Genomic DNA, 16841 nt, shown 5'->3' with positions numbered 1-16841 from the left:
CTAGTGAACACCTGTCAGACATGCCAGGCAGATAGGAATCAGCCTGCTACAGCTCCTGTGCATAATTGGAGTTGGCCTAATAGGCCCTGGCAAAGAATACACGTGGACTTTGCTCAAAAAGGAAAATATAACTTTCTGGTAGTAACAGATAGTTTCTCACGCTGGCCAGAAATTGCACTAATGTCTAGTACCACTGCAGGAAAGACCATTGAGGTATTACGGGGATACTTTGCAACTTGAGGCCTTCCAGATGAATTGGTATCTGATAATGGTCCGCAGTTTGTGTAATGTGAATTTCAAACATTTTTGAGAAACAATGGTGTAAAACACATTCGGAGCCCTGCATACCATCCAGCTTCTAATAGAGCTGCAGAGCGATTGGTGCAAAATTTTAAAGGAGTTTTGGAAAAGGAGAAGAATGAAAATGTGTCTTTACAGCACTGTATCCACAATTTTCTTTTTTGTTATCGAAGCACCCCTCAATCTACCACGGGAAAAACCTGTGCTGGGTCCTGTTACATACTTGGTAAAAGTGTGTGGAAAATTGTACAAGAGACATGTAAACCAGCTCATTCGGTCAGAATTGCAACAAACAGTGTTAAATGATGAACTGTTGCCAACTGAGTTAAATGATGAAATGTTCCAGACTGATGTAACTGACATGGATGCATTTAAAACAAGGGCTCATGGCATTGTGTTAGGACATGTAAGAGATGATGATTCTAACAATGCTGTATGTGAAAAGCAGTTAGAGTCAACCACTGTCACTCAGGAAAGTGCTCTGAGACCTAAGAGGCAAGTGAAGCCCCCAGTTCGATTGGATCTGTAAGAAAATGAAAGGAGGTTAAGAGAGAGACTCTTAAAGAAAAAAAAAAAACTTAAATAGTTTTTCTGTTCAGTTGACCTGTGTGGTTTGTAAGGGTGTTAAAAGAAAAAGAAAAAAAAAAGTTTTGAGTTCCAGATTTCAGGGGAGGAGTGTTGTGTATTAACATTATTGTCTAAGCTTTGTTGTAATCTAAAAGGGTATAACTGAATAATACTGTTAACTTGTTTGAGTTGACTTTTGACCTTGTTTGTGATTGGCTGTGAGAGCACGATATAAAAAGGGGGCGTGCCCTTTGTGTGGCGCACAGAATAAGGAGTCCTTCATGTGAATGGTATACAAATCTTTATTGGTATTCTTTTTAGTTAATCAGCAAATAAATATTTATCAATCAAAGATAATCAGTCATCATATTGTTTTTTCTAGAAAATACATGACAGTTATATTGTAGATTACAGTCCAAAGCAGCACTGCATGCTATAGCTTCACTGCCCACACAACCGAAGTTAGACATTTCAGGACAGATAATAAAAAATCTGTACAAGGGGAAATTTAGATTTCTTGTAATCTCGCATTATCTACAGTATTCTCTCCATTCGGATAAAACAGGCAAATTTTGTGAAATGATAAAAATGTTTAATATTTATTGAAGAGAAATAGGCTATAGCTTAAACATTCTTTGCACAACATTATACAGCAGCAAAACATAGCAAATATAACAAAAATATAAAGTAAGTTTTGACATGGCGTGCACAGACCTCTGCAAGGGTAGTATTGTTCAGTATTTTTTGAAGTATTGTTCTTTTTAGTTCAGGTTATACAGTAGTTAACTAATGTTAACTAATGAAACCTTATTGTAAAGTGTACCACTACAAGACATCAGCTTCATTTATAAACAATGAAAGACACATTGACCAGGCATTTCATTTTATTAAACTTTAATGTCACATTTACCAGAATGTGCAGTGTAAATGTTCTTTAGTTCTATTTATTAATAACTTTGCACACTTGACTTTAAAAATGAACTATAAATCATAAGATTTTAAATACCTTCTGTAATTAAGTTCTTCAGTAGCAACCGTTTTCGTGGGGATCACATCAGAAGATGATCAAAATAAGAATTTGCGCTTTAATTAAAGCACTAAGCACTTGGATTAAGGTCTATCTCACTTTGGTATCTTGCCAGCTAGTTATATTCGCGTTTGAACTTTTTTAATGCTTTTTCATAGGCCTCGTCCTCAACTTCAGCCCTCAGAGCTTCTATCTCCTTCTGTCTCTGCTCTTCTGTCTCCTTCAGGATGCGTTGTTTCTCTTCCTCAATCGCTCTCTCTGCCCTTTCAAGCATCTCACTAGTGTAATGTGGCCCACCATTTTCAGTGACCATTTTATCAATCTGGTCCGGCAACTGAATGACCTGTTCAGGATTTTGTTGTTTATTGTTGAACGTGTGGTATCGTCCACTGCAAGTTTTGATAAAACTAAGCAGTTTTGGGCTGTCCCGCACAAAAGTGTGAATCTTCTTGTCCTCCAGCCGATCTCCATGAGTGAACAGTGCCATGGTGTATGTGGAGGATTCCTCACCAAAAACTGCTTGAATGACTTTAACAGCTTCTGCCTCTTCATCAGTGAATCTACCCAGCTGAATCACAACTAAGAAGACATGTGGACCAGGAGCAGAGAGTGGAATACAGAGTTTAATTCTGTTGATCACTTCATCTGTAGTCAGGTTGGTGTCAAACAGACCCGGAGAGTCAATGACGGATACATTTCTGCCATTTATTATTGCATGAAACTTTTCACACTGTCCAGTCACAGAGGAGGAGGATATCTCAGATTTAAAAAGCTTTTGTCCCAGGATAGTGTTGCCTGTTGCACTTTTCCCCACCCCTGTTTTTCCAACCAGAAGAATCCGGAGCGGTTCACCTGTCTGATGCACTGTACATTAACAAGAATGATATCATTTTTTCAAAGTAATATATTTAAATTTACAAATATTTATTTAAATACACCTATATTTAGCCATTTTAATAGCCTACTATTCATCATCCATACAGAGCTTAATTTGTAATATATTTATGCATATCAAAAAGGTATAATACCTTACCTATAACATCAAAATCCTTTTTTTGTTGCTTGAAAATCTAGAAGAGATTTATATACATTTTATGACATTTGGCCATGTATATTACATGTTCAAAGGTAATGTTAAAGGTAGCATACCTGAATCCCTATTGCAATAGCTGCAACAATTATAGAAACCACCAGTAGTATTGTGGACAAAGATGAGATCCAAGACTTTGAGGAGGTCGTTGTTGATGGTCCAGGAGCAATTTCCTGCAGAGCTATTAAAAAAAAGTCATGAAAAAACCTGTTGTTCGTATTATACTTTCAAAATCTGAAAAATAATAAAGTAGAATATTATATTTTAATAATTATTTGTATAATAATCGTGAACAAGTCAATTGCATGTAATAAGTTGAAATCTAAATACACTTTACACTTTGCTACTGCTTTAAATCAAGCTATATCGATCTATATCAACCCTAAACAGATGCTTTCTCTATCTCTTTAATATCACGCAGAACACTCGATTTTCATTAAACTAGCCTACTTTAGATTTCTTTTTTTTTCTCAATGCAAATATTACGTTAATATAAACGTTTCTCTTTAATGGAGCCAAAAGTTAAGTTGCAACTACTTCTAAATGAAGAGCACATCGTGCAAGTATAGATGTAAACAAGGTTTCGTTTTTCTTTCCTGTCAAAAGGACAGTTTCGTTTACGACTTGCTAGTCAGGTCTTACTTCACTTTAAGGGTTATCTGGTGTAGACTACCATCTACAGGAGACAAGACGCCACTGCAAGATCAGTCAAGCAGCTCACAGCAGAGATAATGGGCGGGGCTTGATGGGTGGAGCTTGAAGGTCCAGTCGCAGCACCCTAAAATAAAAGGGGTGGATTTATATATAAAATATGAAAATATGAAACTTTAAGACAGTTTTGGTGTTTGAAACCGACATACAAAACCACACCATAAAACCTGTGAGACTTTGTATCCCCGTTCTGCAGTGCCCTTCAAAGTAGTGTAAAACTGCCATGTATTCCTGTTTTACTCCAGCCTTATGAATCCTAAAAACATAAAAATTAGCCCTGGCTGAAAATAACACTGATGTATCTTTGGTAGAAGAGATAACAAAACACTATAACTTTTGGAAAAGTATTAAGGGCAAAACTGTGGTGGAAATAATGCCACAAATCTGGAGCAGTTTTTTAAAAACATATAGGCCTATAAATTAGGCTATATTCTCAAAATAAATATAGAAATATTAACTTCATTCTTGGGCTGATCATCAACGTTTTAAACCTGTAACAATTTTCTTAGTATGAGATTGAATGTCTGGGTCCTCTGGAAGTGGGACAAGAGTAAACAATAAAATCCGTACATAAAAAAAAATTTATTTGAAAAAGCAGAAAAAAAAATGATACGAAATCAATGAAGCTATATGGTAAAAGTTTATTTTTGCAAGAAAATAGCTTTTAAAAAAAGTTAATACAGATACAAATTTAACTGTGAAAAATGTTTAACTAGTCTATCTTTCAACAGAAAAAAATACGAAACATATATTTCACATAATAATACATAAGCTATGTTTTCTCTAGCCTATATTGAACGGACCCAACTAACGTTAATTAAAATGACAACAACGCCTAAGAGACTGCGGTACTCCTCCTTCGCCATATTCTTCGATTTAAAGTACATCTGGGGCGACGTTGTTTAGGTGTCCTTCTCAAAGTAACTTTTGTAGATCAGTGAACACTGGCACACGTACAGCCGTAACGCTGTGTGTCGCTGCTGAGCTCGACTTCGGCTTTATCTCGACTTAAAGGAGACGCAACAAAGAGCAACCGTAGTGGGCCCTGCTAACAGCGTGGCTTACTATAGCTTTAAGAACTTAAAATAGGGTCTGGGTCTTTAAAATGAATTTTGCACAGTTAATATAGAGATGATATACTAAATTTTCGACATATACTACTTACATTTTTGCACTAAATTTGCAAAGAGACGTAAGAGCGTCCAGTGAAATATGTTTGACAATCGGATCAGGGCCGTTAGCAATCCAACATTTTTCATATTTTATGCCTCCTGTTTATTTCAAGCTATGTTTCAATTTGTTGAGAATTACTGAGGCGTCCAGAAGTTAGAAAAAACAACTTTAGCGGTGATGGAGCCGCAGCTCTCGAACAACAAAGAGGAGGTGGAGAGTGAGACGGCCATGGAGAGATCCGCGGGGCAGAGTACCGCATCCAGCCCGTGCAGGGCATTCAGAGGACGCGGGGACGGGTGCTTGAAGACCGAAGTGACCAGCCCACCCGAAACAAACGGAGCTGCGACGAGCGTGGCGGGTTCCGGACGGGTTTTACGGGACAGGTCAACACGAACGATTCCCGTGTGGAGGCAGATTGATATCAGGGAGGACCGGGATGAAGTATCACGCGATGCAGCGGCGAATCGCCGAAGGAAAGCGAAGTGCCCGCGGCGCAGGAAGAGCGCAGCAGCCGCTGCGGGTTCATCGGATGCGGGCAGAGAGAGCGGCGGCGACTGCGACCTGCCGGATGAGTACGTGCGACTTTTCAGTCTGTATAATACATGACATGCATTAGGGAAAAATAACAAGGCCCCGCTTGTGCAGATCCTAATAGTAATGCATGGCATTTCTGTGCTCCTTTCACACGTTTAGGAGTAATGCTGACAGACTGCAGTGTTTACATGTGCACTAGTTAAAGTAGCTGTTTCTGAGAGAGTAGTTGGGCAAAATAAATGACGCACGCCCAATCTTTAACACTGGAAGGAGAATCTGAAAGATGAGACATAATAAATAAAACCGCCTGTTTCTCCGTCTTATGACAGGTTTGAAGAAAACAAGGATGCGCTGGTTAATCGAGGTACTTTAAATGACATTTATTTTGTTTATGAACACCTAAAGGAGGCTGTATATGGTCAGCCGGTGTATGATTATTCTACAAGTAATCCAAAAGTGACTAGTATCAATTTATGTATTCATTAGAATTGTTAAATGTGAATTGTAAAACATATTTATTAAATGTAATTGTTATTGTTAACAAATTACTGTTGTTGGTTTTTTTGCCATTAAATTCTATAGAGATCTGTCTTTCAGACATAAAGAATTCACTTTCGACTAGTTTGTGTTCTGGTTTTGCTAGTTTGCTTTTAGGTTCCAGTACTGCATTATGATAACTTTTAAGTTGTAACCATTGACTAGTTAGAATGGCTGATGTATTGTTAAAATAAAGAAAGACTAGTAAAATTAAACATGCTACTATACTAGTTATAATTGGAACACAAACTAGTGTCTAATAAATAGATAATTAGTTTAAGAACAGACTAGTGTCTATTCAATTAGTAAACTGGAAATGGCAACAATTGGAATACCAAATAGTAGGATTTGAATAGTTATCTGAATATCTGGAAACCACAGTAAGGATCAATTTGTTAACTACAATAGTTAACATGAACTAACAATGAAAAAAATACTTCTGAAGCATTTATTAATCTTAGTTAATTTAAACATTTACTAATAAATTGCTAAAAACCAAAAGTTGTACCTTTTTAATATTATATCATGGACCTGAGCTAATACGAACTGACAGTGAGCAGTTGTATACTGTTAACAAAGATGAATAAATATATTGCTCATTGTTAGTTAATGTTAGTTTATACGTTAACTTATGAGAGCCAGTTATCTACGTTGCATATTGCCATAGAATTGATTGGCAAAAATTTGCAATATGTAACCAGTCAGACCTAGTCATTATTGGGATAGTGACTAACAGCAAATGAATACATACTAGTATATAATGAATATCTAATTGAATGGATACTAAGCACTAGTATATTCCAACATACTAGTAATTAAAAACTATCAACAAATATTGAAAAAATAGATAGTTTTAAGGAAGAAAACAGCTTGCCTTAGGATGTGATCTGATTCTGTGACTGTGTTCTCTTCCAGCGGCCCGCGGCAGACGGGTGCAGGTGCGCTCAGGGGCCCGCACCTGCCGGGGCTCGCCTGGGACTGTGTTTAAAATTGAGCCAGAAATGGACATTGAATATGGTACGCTGCTGAGCTTTTAAATGCAGTTAACTGAACATAGGTCCACTACAAATGCTTTACTGAATACTGACTACAAAACGTATATATCAATAACTATATAATGGTTGCACATTTTGCTTTCAGTGGAGGCCAATAAAGCAGTTGAAAAGACAGGAACAAGGTGATTGATTGCACATTTATTATGAGAACACATGGACACTTTCTCATGAAAGACCCCATGAAATCAACGTTTTGTGGCTTTTATATGCATTTAAAATGTGTGAAAAAATTCACCCAAAATGTCTTGCATTACCAAATATATTGAAATTCTTGTCCTCCAACTAGCAAAAGCCAGTAGCGCATCACGATTCACAGCTGGCTATTTGTTAAAAAAACAAAAACTGCTCGTCAAGCCATTTTGTGGGGTCTTTGAGGACACTGATGGCTGCTACTGTTTTGGTGTTGGTATAACAAGCCCTGTTTGTTACTGCCATGTTTTAGTGTGGAGAAAAAGGAAGAGGAGAGCATGGATGATGAAGACGTTGTGGAAGAGGAAGAGTGTCCATTTGTGGATGATCCGAAAGATGAAAACTACCTACCCCATTCACAGAGGTAATGTTGTACCTTGTATATATACTGATTGTAGTCATCTGGATCTTACACTAATATGAACTTTGAGACTTGAAAATTGTTGTGGTCATAACCTTATGAATTATGTTGACTCATCATGGAAAACCTGTAAATATCAGGGAAAAAATAAAATTGTCATTTCCAGGTCAGACAAAGTCATTGAATTGATAAAAAGGTCATGGTAAAGACAATTTCTAAAGTCACTATCAATGTTTCTAGTCATGCTCAGTTTAAAAACAATTAAAAGTAACTAAAATGTGTATATAAAAGAAAATTAAACTTTTAAAAATCCTTATCCAGTAATAACAAACAACTGGAAGATTGATCAAATGTGTAAAAAGGTTGAGAAACACTGATTTACAGTGTGAGCCAAATATGATTTCAGTCATGCATTAGATTATGTATGCAACTGATTATGGCTTGATGCTCATTGTTCAACAGTGATGAAGAGGATGTCATCAGCAGCAGCAGCGATGAAGACGTCCCTTTTAGAGATGACCTGAATGACCAGAGCTATGATCCTAAGTATGTGCATATGTGGCAATCAAATGAACTAATCAATCAACGTGTGTTTTTTAGGGCTGGGACAATGCATCTAATCTCGATTCGCGATACAAAGATTCTATTGTAAGAATCGTCCAATGTATTGTGATTCTCTCTCGATTCTGAGCTTAGTTTTTAAACAGCAGATGGTAGTACTATACGTGCTTTAGAAGCACTTGTACACTTCCTGCTTCCAGTTCCTTCACACACACCACTTAAACCTAAAATAATCATTCATAATGTTTGAAAAGGTTGAAGCGAATTTCAAATCTCTCATCATAAAAGCATTCTGAGCTGAGGTGCAAGTATATTTAACCACTTACATGACTCAGCCGAATGCAAATCTTCTTCGTGAGCATTTATATGTGATTAAAACTAGACTATAGAGTGCCATCTGCTGTTAAAACTAAGCTCAGAATCAATACAAAAGAGAAAATATCAGGATCAATCCAGATTCATTGTATCGATCGAGAATCAATGTATTTCCCAGCCCTAGTTTTTTTTGTGTCTTATGTATGATGAAGATCTCGTCTCTTATGCCCTCTCCATTTCTGTCCTGTTTTGTAGAGATTTTCCTAAGTCAAGGCGCAGACCCCCTACCAGACAGATGGAGAAGAAAGACAAAGCTGCAGGGCAAGAGACGGCAACAGAGCAAGAGACCGAGATAAAAACTGAGGGAGGGGAGAGCACCGATGTGCAGACCGGTGCTGAAGTTGAGGAAGGTGCTGAGCCGCCCAGGAAGTGAGTCGGTAACATTGTTTTATATGTTTGTGATGAAAATACAAGTGGACATAAGAAAAGCACTTCATGACACTTCTGTAGCAAACTGTTAACTGAACAGGTTCACAGTCTCACTCACATGTTCTCACTTAGACTGATATGTGTGTGAAAACAAATATTAACTGTCAAACCGTCTTGGTTTTTTGTCTTAGAAGAGGGCGGAGAAGGAAAGATGATAAAAGTCCTCGTCTTCCTAAGAGAAGGTAACAAAGCATCTCACATTGAATGCTGAAAACAGCCCTAAAACAGAGCAGTAACCATCTCCATTTTAAATTAGAATACAGATTTACATTTTATTTTGATAGTCCATTTTAGACATTCCACTAACTATAAGTAACTTTGCAACTACATGTCAACTAACTCTCATTAGAGAAATAGTAGACTGTTAGGTTAGGGTTAGGGATAGCAGTATAGTCAAAAGAATGTCTGTTGTGAGAGCATCAAAATAAAGTGCAGATAGTAAGCAGACAGTCTATTAATACTTTAAAGACTGGTGCTTGACAAGCAAAATTACTTATAGTCAGTAGTCTGAAGAGGACCATTGAAATAAAGTGTTACCATATAAATATATTATTAATTGTTGTAGTGTCTGCTGGGGTCCATTCTTCGTACGTCGCTTACTCAGTTCGCTGGATTTCATTGATGACTATTTGGCATGATCTTGGATTGTTCAGTTCTTCAATGCTCATCCTGGACTTGCTATAAGAGCAACATGTCCGTAAGCTTAAACCTGCTTCGGAGCAGGCTTATTTCATGTAAACGGGATTAGATTGCATCTTATTAAGTCGAGGTGATGCTTAAAGTCTGTCCCATCCACTTCTACTTTCTTACAAACATACCCTATTGTGAACCAGGGACAATAATAATAATTTAAAAATAAATTTGCAAATAATATTATAATGTTGTGTAGTTTTACTCATTGAGAGACTTATTAGTGAAGGAATAATTACTTAATCATTTTATTGGAGTCTTACACACATGATGTAGACTACAGTTAGTCTATCTCTGCGTGCATTAATTTGAACCGTGACAGCTATTATGGGAGTGGCTTGATGCAGATAACTTGATACTGACCCTTAGGAAACTAGTTACAAATCTGCTACAAATGTAAAATGAAATGAATTGCTAATTACAGCATTGAAATAAAATGTCAAACCTGTACCTGTAGTTTCCTTCCAAATAGAAAAGCGTGAATATAGCCTAAATTATTTGGAATCATGTTAAAAAAAAACAGTGCACATTTCATTTATCCATTTTATAACCTTGTCGTTTTGGTTGCTTTGGTTGAAATTTATCAAGTTTTTCGTTTTAATTCTATAATATCGCTATGTTGCTGTCTTGACGCCAGCCAATCGCTGCATTGGTGATCGTGGTTTCGACTATCGATACATCTACCCTTTTCGAGGAACACAAGAATACGCAGTAATCACAGATAATTTAATCCAGATATTTTAATCCAATCCACAAATTCGTTTGAAGAACCAAATTAGCCAGAGTTCAGTTATCACGATTGGAAGATCTGGCATCTGTCAAATAATCTCAGATGTATTAAGCAAAGTATGAAGAACAGATCCCTGGTTGGATAGTGTTAGTAAAGCTATTGTAAATAAAGTCTGGAATTAATTTCCATAAATAAATAATATCCTTTTTTTTTTAAGAAAAAAAAAAGAAGTCATAGAAATCATAAAAATATAATTACTAAAATATAACAAGTGGAAATGTCTATAGTCAATATAATTTTCAGTTCTAAAGAAATGCTGTATTTGAGTGTGAAAAACATTATTCAGTCACAAACCAATAGAAAAATCTTGGAAAAATGAAAATTAATTTGTTATAAAGTGTAGTAATCCTGATTATGGCTAGTGTAATACCTGTATTTGTTGCATATTTTATATCTATTCATTTTCTGTAGAATTAAGTGTATTACAGTAAACACATTATTCGTTCTCCGTTTTTATCTGTGGTAACTGACAGTATGCCACAATTCACTTTGTATTTACTTTGTAACCTGAAGATTTTGGTTAAAAATAATAATAATCCCTTTCCTATATTAACTGAAGATCATTTGTTCTTCTACACAGGAAAAAGCCTCCAGTCCAGTATGTGCGTTGTGAAATGGAAGGATGCGGTACAGTGCTGGCCCACCCGCGCTATTTACAGGTACAAACACCAACTAGCGCTTCCCTCACTGACTGACACCTTACACAGAAATTGGACTTGAAACCTTTCTGTTGTCTTTCTCTCCTGCAGCATCATATTAAATACCAACACCTGATGAAGAAGAAATACGTCTGCCCTCACCCTTCGTGCGGAAGACTCTTCCGGCTGCAGAAACAACTGCTGCGCCATGCCAAGCACCACACAGGTTAAGACAGACCTGTCTAAATACTTATTATGTAGTGTCTTTGGTTAGGTGGCTTTTTTTTAAAAGTACAACCTATGTTGCAGATCAGAGAGATTATATTTGTGAGTTCTGTGCTCGTGCCTTCAAGAGCTCTCACAACCTGGCTGTGCATCGAATGATACACACTGGAGAGAAGCCACTACAGTAAGTCATATCTCTGCTGCTTACACACTATTTACACACTTTTCCAATTGAGGAAACCAAGGGCATTTTCAGACCTGTAGATTGTTTGCTTTTGTTTCAAAAAGGGGACATATTTGTTATGATGTTGCATTTTCTTCTTAGCTTGGCTCACTTTCACAGAGCATACCAAAATGTGTTTATGTAAGTCACATGTGAGTAAAACTGTCCTCTTATTGGTCAGAAATCACCTGTTTACATTCCTCTGCGTCATCCATTAAGATGGACCGACAAGTTCACTCCGCTGGCTTGTCGTGGCTTTATCTGTTGCTGTAAACACATCTGACATGCAAACGCATATAGACTGACTGATAAATTATATACATTTAATTATATATTATATATAAAATAATAGACACTGCTTATTTTTATATAACACATTTCCTGTTATGAATTATGATACCGCTTTGCTCGTTGGTCCATTGGGTCAGATTGCTTTCTCACTTCAACCAAACTGTACCAGATTTTGTTTCCATTTGGGCCTAGACCACCTCATACAGGCAATCTTTGGGTTCAAATTATTTTATAATTTCACCTTACTTGTAAAGCGTTTTATAAACCTGTTGCAAACAAAGGAGAAGCTTTAAGGACCGCCTGCAGTTAAAAAAAAAGAAAAAAAAGCTTGATGGTTTCATTTTTGACAAGAAAGAAATTAAGGGTGTCAACGAATTGAAAATTGAATTTACCTCGGCATAGTTGAATAACAAGAGTTCAGTACATGGAAATGACATACAGTGAGTCTCAAACTCATATATAAATCTCAACATAACACCGACTGTTACGTAACAGTCGGGATCATTAATATGCACACCCACAATATTTGCATATGCCAGCCCATGTTCAAGGCATTACATAAGGGCAGGCAGTATTAATGTCTGGATGTGCACAGCTGAATCATCAGACTAGGTAAGCAAGCAAGAACAAAAACAGCGAAAAATGGCAGATGGAGCAATAATAACTGACATGATTCATGATATCATGATACTTTTAGTGATATTTGTAAATTGTCTTTCTAAATGTTTCGTTAGCATGTTGCTAATGTACTGTTAAATGTGGTTAAAGTTACCATCGTTTCTTACTGTATTTACGGAGACAAGAGCCGTCACTATTTTCATTTTTAAACACTTGCAGTCTGTATAATTCATAAACACAACTTCATTCTTTATAAATCTCTCCAACAGTGTGTAATGTTAGCTTTAGCCATGGAGCACTATCAAACTCATTCAGAATCAAATGTAAACATCCTTACGCAATTAGACATGCTGCATTACGAACACTTTGTAAAGATCCATTTTGAGGGTTATATTAGCTGTGTGAACTTTGTTTATGCAATGATAGAGTCAAGAGCTCGGGAGGGGGCGGAGAGTGCGAGAAATTAAAGGGGCTGCAGCCTGAATCGGCGCATTTCTAATTATGCTTCAAAATAGGCAGTTAAAAAAATTTATTAAAAAAAAATCTATGGGGTATTTTGAGCTGAAACTTCACAGACACATTCAGGGGACACTTTAGACTTATATTACATCTTGTAAAAAAACATTCAATGGCACCTTTAAGACATAAATATTAGAATTGTAATTTTACAGTTGTACAGTAAAATGAAAGAAAAAAAATCATCAGGATATCATTTTTATAAGTGAAATAGCATTTTTACCATAATAATAGTTCATATTTTGTTTAATATTTTTATTTAATAATTCCAACAATCATAATAAAATTGTCACATTGATAATTGATAATCAAAATTCTTTGGCCTAATTGTGCAGCCCTATAAAAAACCCAGAAAACCTGAAGCTCTTTAAAAAAATTGCCTTTGCTATTTTCATCTGAAAAATAAAAAAAAAAAATTCTCAAATTGTGCACCCAATAATAAATATTATATATATATATATATATATATATATATATATATATATATATATATATATATATATATATATATATATATATATATATATATATATATATATATATATATACATACATACAATATATATTTAGTACATTTTACAACAAAATATTATTTAATTTTTAAAAATTTTCACATTAATTCAGTTCATTACTTGGTGTTTTGGTAATTGTGAAATATATCAATATATTTCATATATCGATATCTGAGTGAAAACTGTTTCTACGCCATATGTTTTTCAGTGTAGTAACAGAACGGATTTTTCAGACAGATTTATCTGTGTCTTACAAACAGGAGGACAAACAGAAATCATCCTCAAAGTAACAACATCGGTTGAGTCAACATTGCTCTATTAAGATGTTTAACAACAGAGAAGAACAATGTGTCACTATGTTTTAAAAAAAAACATCTAAGCTCTTTACTTTAGTCAATAGAATAAATTTATGAATTAGAATTATTTGTATATCTCTATCCCTCATCTCCTTCCTAGGTGTGAAATCTGTGGTTTCACTTGTCGTCAGAAGGCCTCCCTCAACTGGCACATGAAGAAGCACGATGCAGACGCCACATACCAGTTCTCCTGCAGCATCTGTGGCAAGAAGTTTGAAAAGAAGGACAGTGTGGTGGCTCACAAAGCCAAGAGCCACCCTGAGGTGCTCATTGCCGAGGCCTTGGCCGCCAACGCCGGAACACTCATCACCACTCCTGCCGGAGTCACTACTCTGCTGGAGACCTCCACAGGCTCTCTCCAGACTGAGCAGGTGGTCCCTGAGACCCAAGGGGGCTCTGCGTTGCCAGCGGGTCAGGGGGTCCCGGTGACGCACGTGGATCCAGTGATGGTTGTTTCACAGGATCACCCGCTGCACTCCATGCAGGTTCCAGTGACCCTGGCCTTGTCGTCAACAGAGGAGGAGAATAACGCTCCCTCACAGCAGACCTCCGCTCACTCTCTGCAGATGCCACTGCAGTACGTTTCTACGTCCGTCTCGCAGCAGCAACATCACCAAATTCAGCAGCTTCCTCTCCAGCCCTCCGCTAGCAGCATCTCTCAGCAGGCCGCTATGGTCCAGCAGATGCCCGTGCAGTCCTACAGTCCTCAGTCCCAGATTGTCCAGATGACCTTTAGAGCTCTTCCTCAGCAGCAGCTCCCAATGGTTTCTGTTGCACAGCAGTTGCCTCTTCAGACCACCCAGCCACATCAAAACCAGACCCTCCCTAGGACCCCAACCCACAACCCGGCTCCTAATACTAACCTCCTCTCCCAAACCCTGCCCGAGGCGCCCTCTGACTGCCGGAGCGGTTTGGGATTCGGGAGTAATCCTGCCTCCTCTTCATCTACACCTTCCCAGTCTTCCACTGCTCCTTCTGAGACGAGACAGGTGGTCTGGGAGGGAGATGGGACTAATGAGAATGGAAACGGGGGTGGGGTTTGGGAGGCGGGCAGGCAGGGCCAGGAGCAAAACATGATGGACAGTTCAGACGGCCAGATGCAGCGTGTTCTGATCTAGTGAAGGAAGCTGGTGTAACATGGAGGAAAGTGATATGACTGTTATTTGTCACCCTCATACATGCCCTGAAGTTAAATATATAGAATCATAAATATATTGTATGTAATCGCATTAACTTTTGGTAGCTTTGTAGAAATGTCTGTACCAGGGAGACTGTGTTTGAGTTGTTGTCATTGTTCATTTTGTATATAAACAGTTATAGTTCCCTCCAACAACCACATCTGTTTTGTGTGTTTATGTGTTTGTTGTTTTGTGGCTGTAGAGGCTTTGGCAGACCTCATTTCGTGGTTGTCTGTGCGAGTAAAGCCATTGTGTAAGCAAATTTGTGCCATCATGTGGCTTGAATTGGTACTGTAGAAACTAGGGATGCATCCATTTTACAGATGGGCCGATAATTGTTTTAATTTAATGGTCCATATTAAAATGATATCCTATTTTGTCTAAGAAGGTAAAAAATTAAACCCTAAAAACAAATCAGCTGATTAAGTGAATTTAGGCTAAATATTACATTTAACAGTGTTACTAAATTACTGGCATTTTAAGAGAGCATAATGATGACAAAGGTAACATAAATGCAAAAATAATGGAAACTCAAACTAAATCTTCAATATTAGCTGATATACACTACTTTTCAATAGTTTGGGGTTGATAAGATTTTTTTGATGTTTTTGAAAAAGTTCTGCTCACTAAGGCTGCATTTATTTGACCGAAAATACAGTCATAACAGTAATGTTGTGAAATATTAGCACAATTTAACAACTTTTAAAGTGTAATTTATTCCTGTGATGCAAAGCTGATCAGCATCATTACTCCATTCTTCAGTGTCACATGATCATTCAGAAATCATTCTAATATGCTGATTTGGTGCTCAGGAAACATTGACCACGAAACCAGTCTTAAGTCACATGGGTATATTTGTAGCAATAGCCAACAATACATTGAATGCGTCAAAATTATCGATTTTTCTTTTATGCCAAAAACCATGTAAAGATCATGTTCCATGAAGATATTTTGTAAATTTCGTACCGTAAATATCAAAAATGTATTTTTGTGAGTGGATATGCATTGCTAAGTGCTTAATTTGGACAACTTTAAAGGTTATTTTCTCTCTTTTTTTTGCACCCTCAGATACCAGATAGTTGTATCTCGGCCAAATGTTGTCCTATCCTAACAACCCTACATCAATGGAAAGCTTATTTATTCAGCTTTCAAATGATGTATATATCAATATTTATTTTTTTTTAATGATCCCTGTGACTGGTTTTGTGGTCCAGGGTCACCATTCTTGGTGGCAAAAAAAAAAAAACTGTAACTATGTATAAATGTCTTTATTGTCACTGTTGATCAATTTAAAGTATCCTTTCTGAATAAAACATACAACTTCCTTAAAAAAAAAAAAACTTGCTGACTCCAAACTTTTGAATGCACAATAAGTGTATACCTAATTTCAACATGCCATTTTTTTAGGGGAAAAAAACTATGACCAGTAACAGATACTAAACCAATATATCGTGCATCCCTAGTAAAAATAAACCATAATAGCTCAAGTGAAAAAGGAAAACTCAAGTTTGAACATACATTGACAATATACAGTACACTACAGTATATATTTTTTTTAATCATAAGGCAGCCAACATGTGTAAGTATTTAGATTTATTGTTTCAAAACAATGTAATTCAACTAATGTAAGATACAAATGGTTTTTTGGAAACTACAGACCCAAATAAATCCATTTTAATTATCAAATCTATTCTTTACATATGTTTTGCAGAGTCTCTTTATTTGTATTGACCACACTGTCATTTGTCTCCTCTGGAAAAAGTCTGTTACACATTTTACAGACTAATAATGTAATTAGTAGCATATTAATTCAATAAATATAACACACACAGCATTGTGAGTGTTTTTCACATAAAAATGAGTTGTTGCCCACTTTATGAGCGTTATATTGTCTT

At 36.6% G+C, this 16841-nt stretch overlaps 2 protein-coding genes across 6 annotated transcripts; one reads left to right on the top strand and one right to left on the bottom strand.

Moving 5' to 3' along the window:
• Window positions 1-1177: 1177 nt before the first annotated feature.
• Window positions 1178-3626, bottom strand: LOC137031981 (GTPase IMAP family member 9-like). The gene is made up of 4 exons (XM_067403406.1): window positions 3522-3626; window positions 3044-3165; window positions 2928-2964; window positions 1178-2758 (listed from the first exon to the last, which is right to left on the bottom strand). Exons 1-4 carry the CDS (start codon window positions 3538-3540, stop codon window positions 2010-2012), a joined length of 927 nt encoding a protein of 308 aa, XP_067259507.1. The 5' UTR covers window positions 3541-3626; the 3' UTR covers window positions 1178-2009.
• Window positions 3627-4397: 771 nt separating this feature from the next.
• On the top strand, window positions 4398-14888 carry zfp91 (ZFP91 zinc finger protein, atypical E3 ubiquitin ligase). Of its 5 annotated transcripts, none has more exons than XM_067403402.1 (12): window positions 4398-5440; window positions 5732-5766; window positions 6855-6956; window positions 7080-7116; window positions 7437-7547; window positions 8007-8090; window positions 8676-8849; window positions 9044-9091; window positions 10970-11048; window positions 11139-11253; window positions 11337-11436; window positions 13869-14888. In XM_067403402.1, the coding sequence occupies exons 1-12, from the start codon at window positions 5046-5048 to the stop codon at window positions 14884-14886; spliced, it is 2298 nt and encodes a 765-aa protein (XP_067259503.1). In that variant the 5' UTR covers window positions 4398-5045; the 3' UTR covers window positions 14887-14888. The 5 variants fall into 5 exon arrangements, with proteins under 5 accessions (XP_067259503.1, XP_067259504.1, XP_067259502.1 ...); XM_067403403.1 differs by having other exon boundaries at window positions 4435-5440; window positions 6939-6956; window positions 9041-9091; XM_067403401.1 differs by having other exon boundaries at window positions 4436-5440; window positions 9041-9091.
• Window positions 14889-16841: the final 1953 nt, after the last annotated feature.

The sequence above is a fragment of the Chanodichthys erythropterus genome, chromosome 12, assembly GCF_024489055.1.
Source record: "Chanodichthys erythropterus isolate Z2021 chromosome 12, ASM2448905v1, whole genome shotgun sequence".
Taxonomy (NCBI): Eukaryota; Metazoa; Chordata; class Actinopteri; order Cypriniformes; family Xenocyprididae; genus Chanodichthys; species Chanodichthys erythropterus.
This window is presented reverse-complemented; position numbering and strand designations above follow the sequence as displayed.

Bases quoted from the DNA above. Each gene is read 5' to 3' on its own strand.
- LOC137031981 (XM_067403406.1), bottom strand. The intron at 2,965-3,043 runs GTATGCTACCTT...AATCTCTTCTAG, and splicing joins CTATTGCAATAGGGATTCAG to ATTTTCAAGCAACAAAAAAA. The intron at 2,759-2,927 runs GTAAGGTATTAT...GTTAATGTACAG, and splicing joins AAAGGATTTTGATGTTATAG to TGCATCAGACAGGTGAACCG.
- zfp91 (XM_067403401.1), top strand. From the start codon at position 5,046: ATGGAGCCGCAGCTCTCGAACAACAAAGAGGAGGTGGAGAGTGAGACG. The intron at 7,117-7,436 runs GTGATTGATTGC...GCCATGTTTTAG, and splicing joins GTTGAAAAGACAGGAACAAG to TGTGGAGAAAAAGGAAGAGG. The intron at 11,049-11,138 runs GTACAAACACCA...TCTCTCCTGCAG, and splicing joins CCCACCCGCGCTATTTACAG to CATCATATTAAATACCAACA.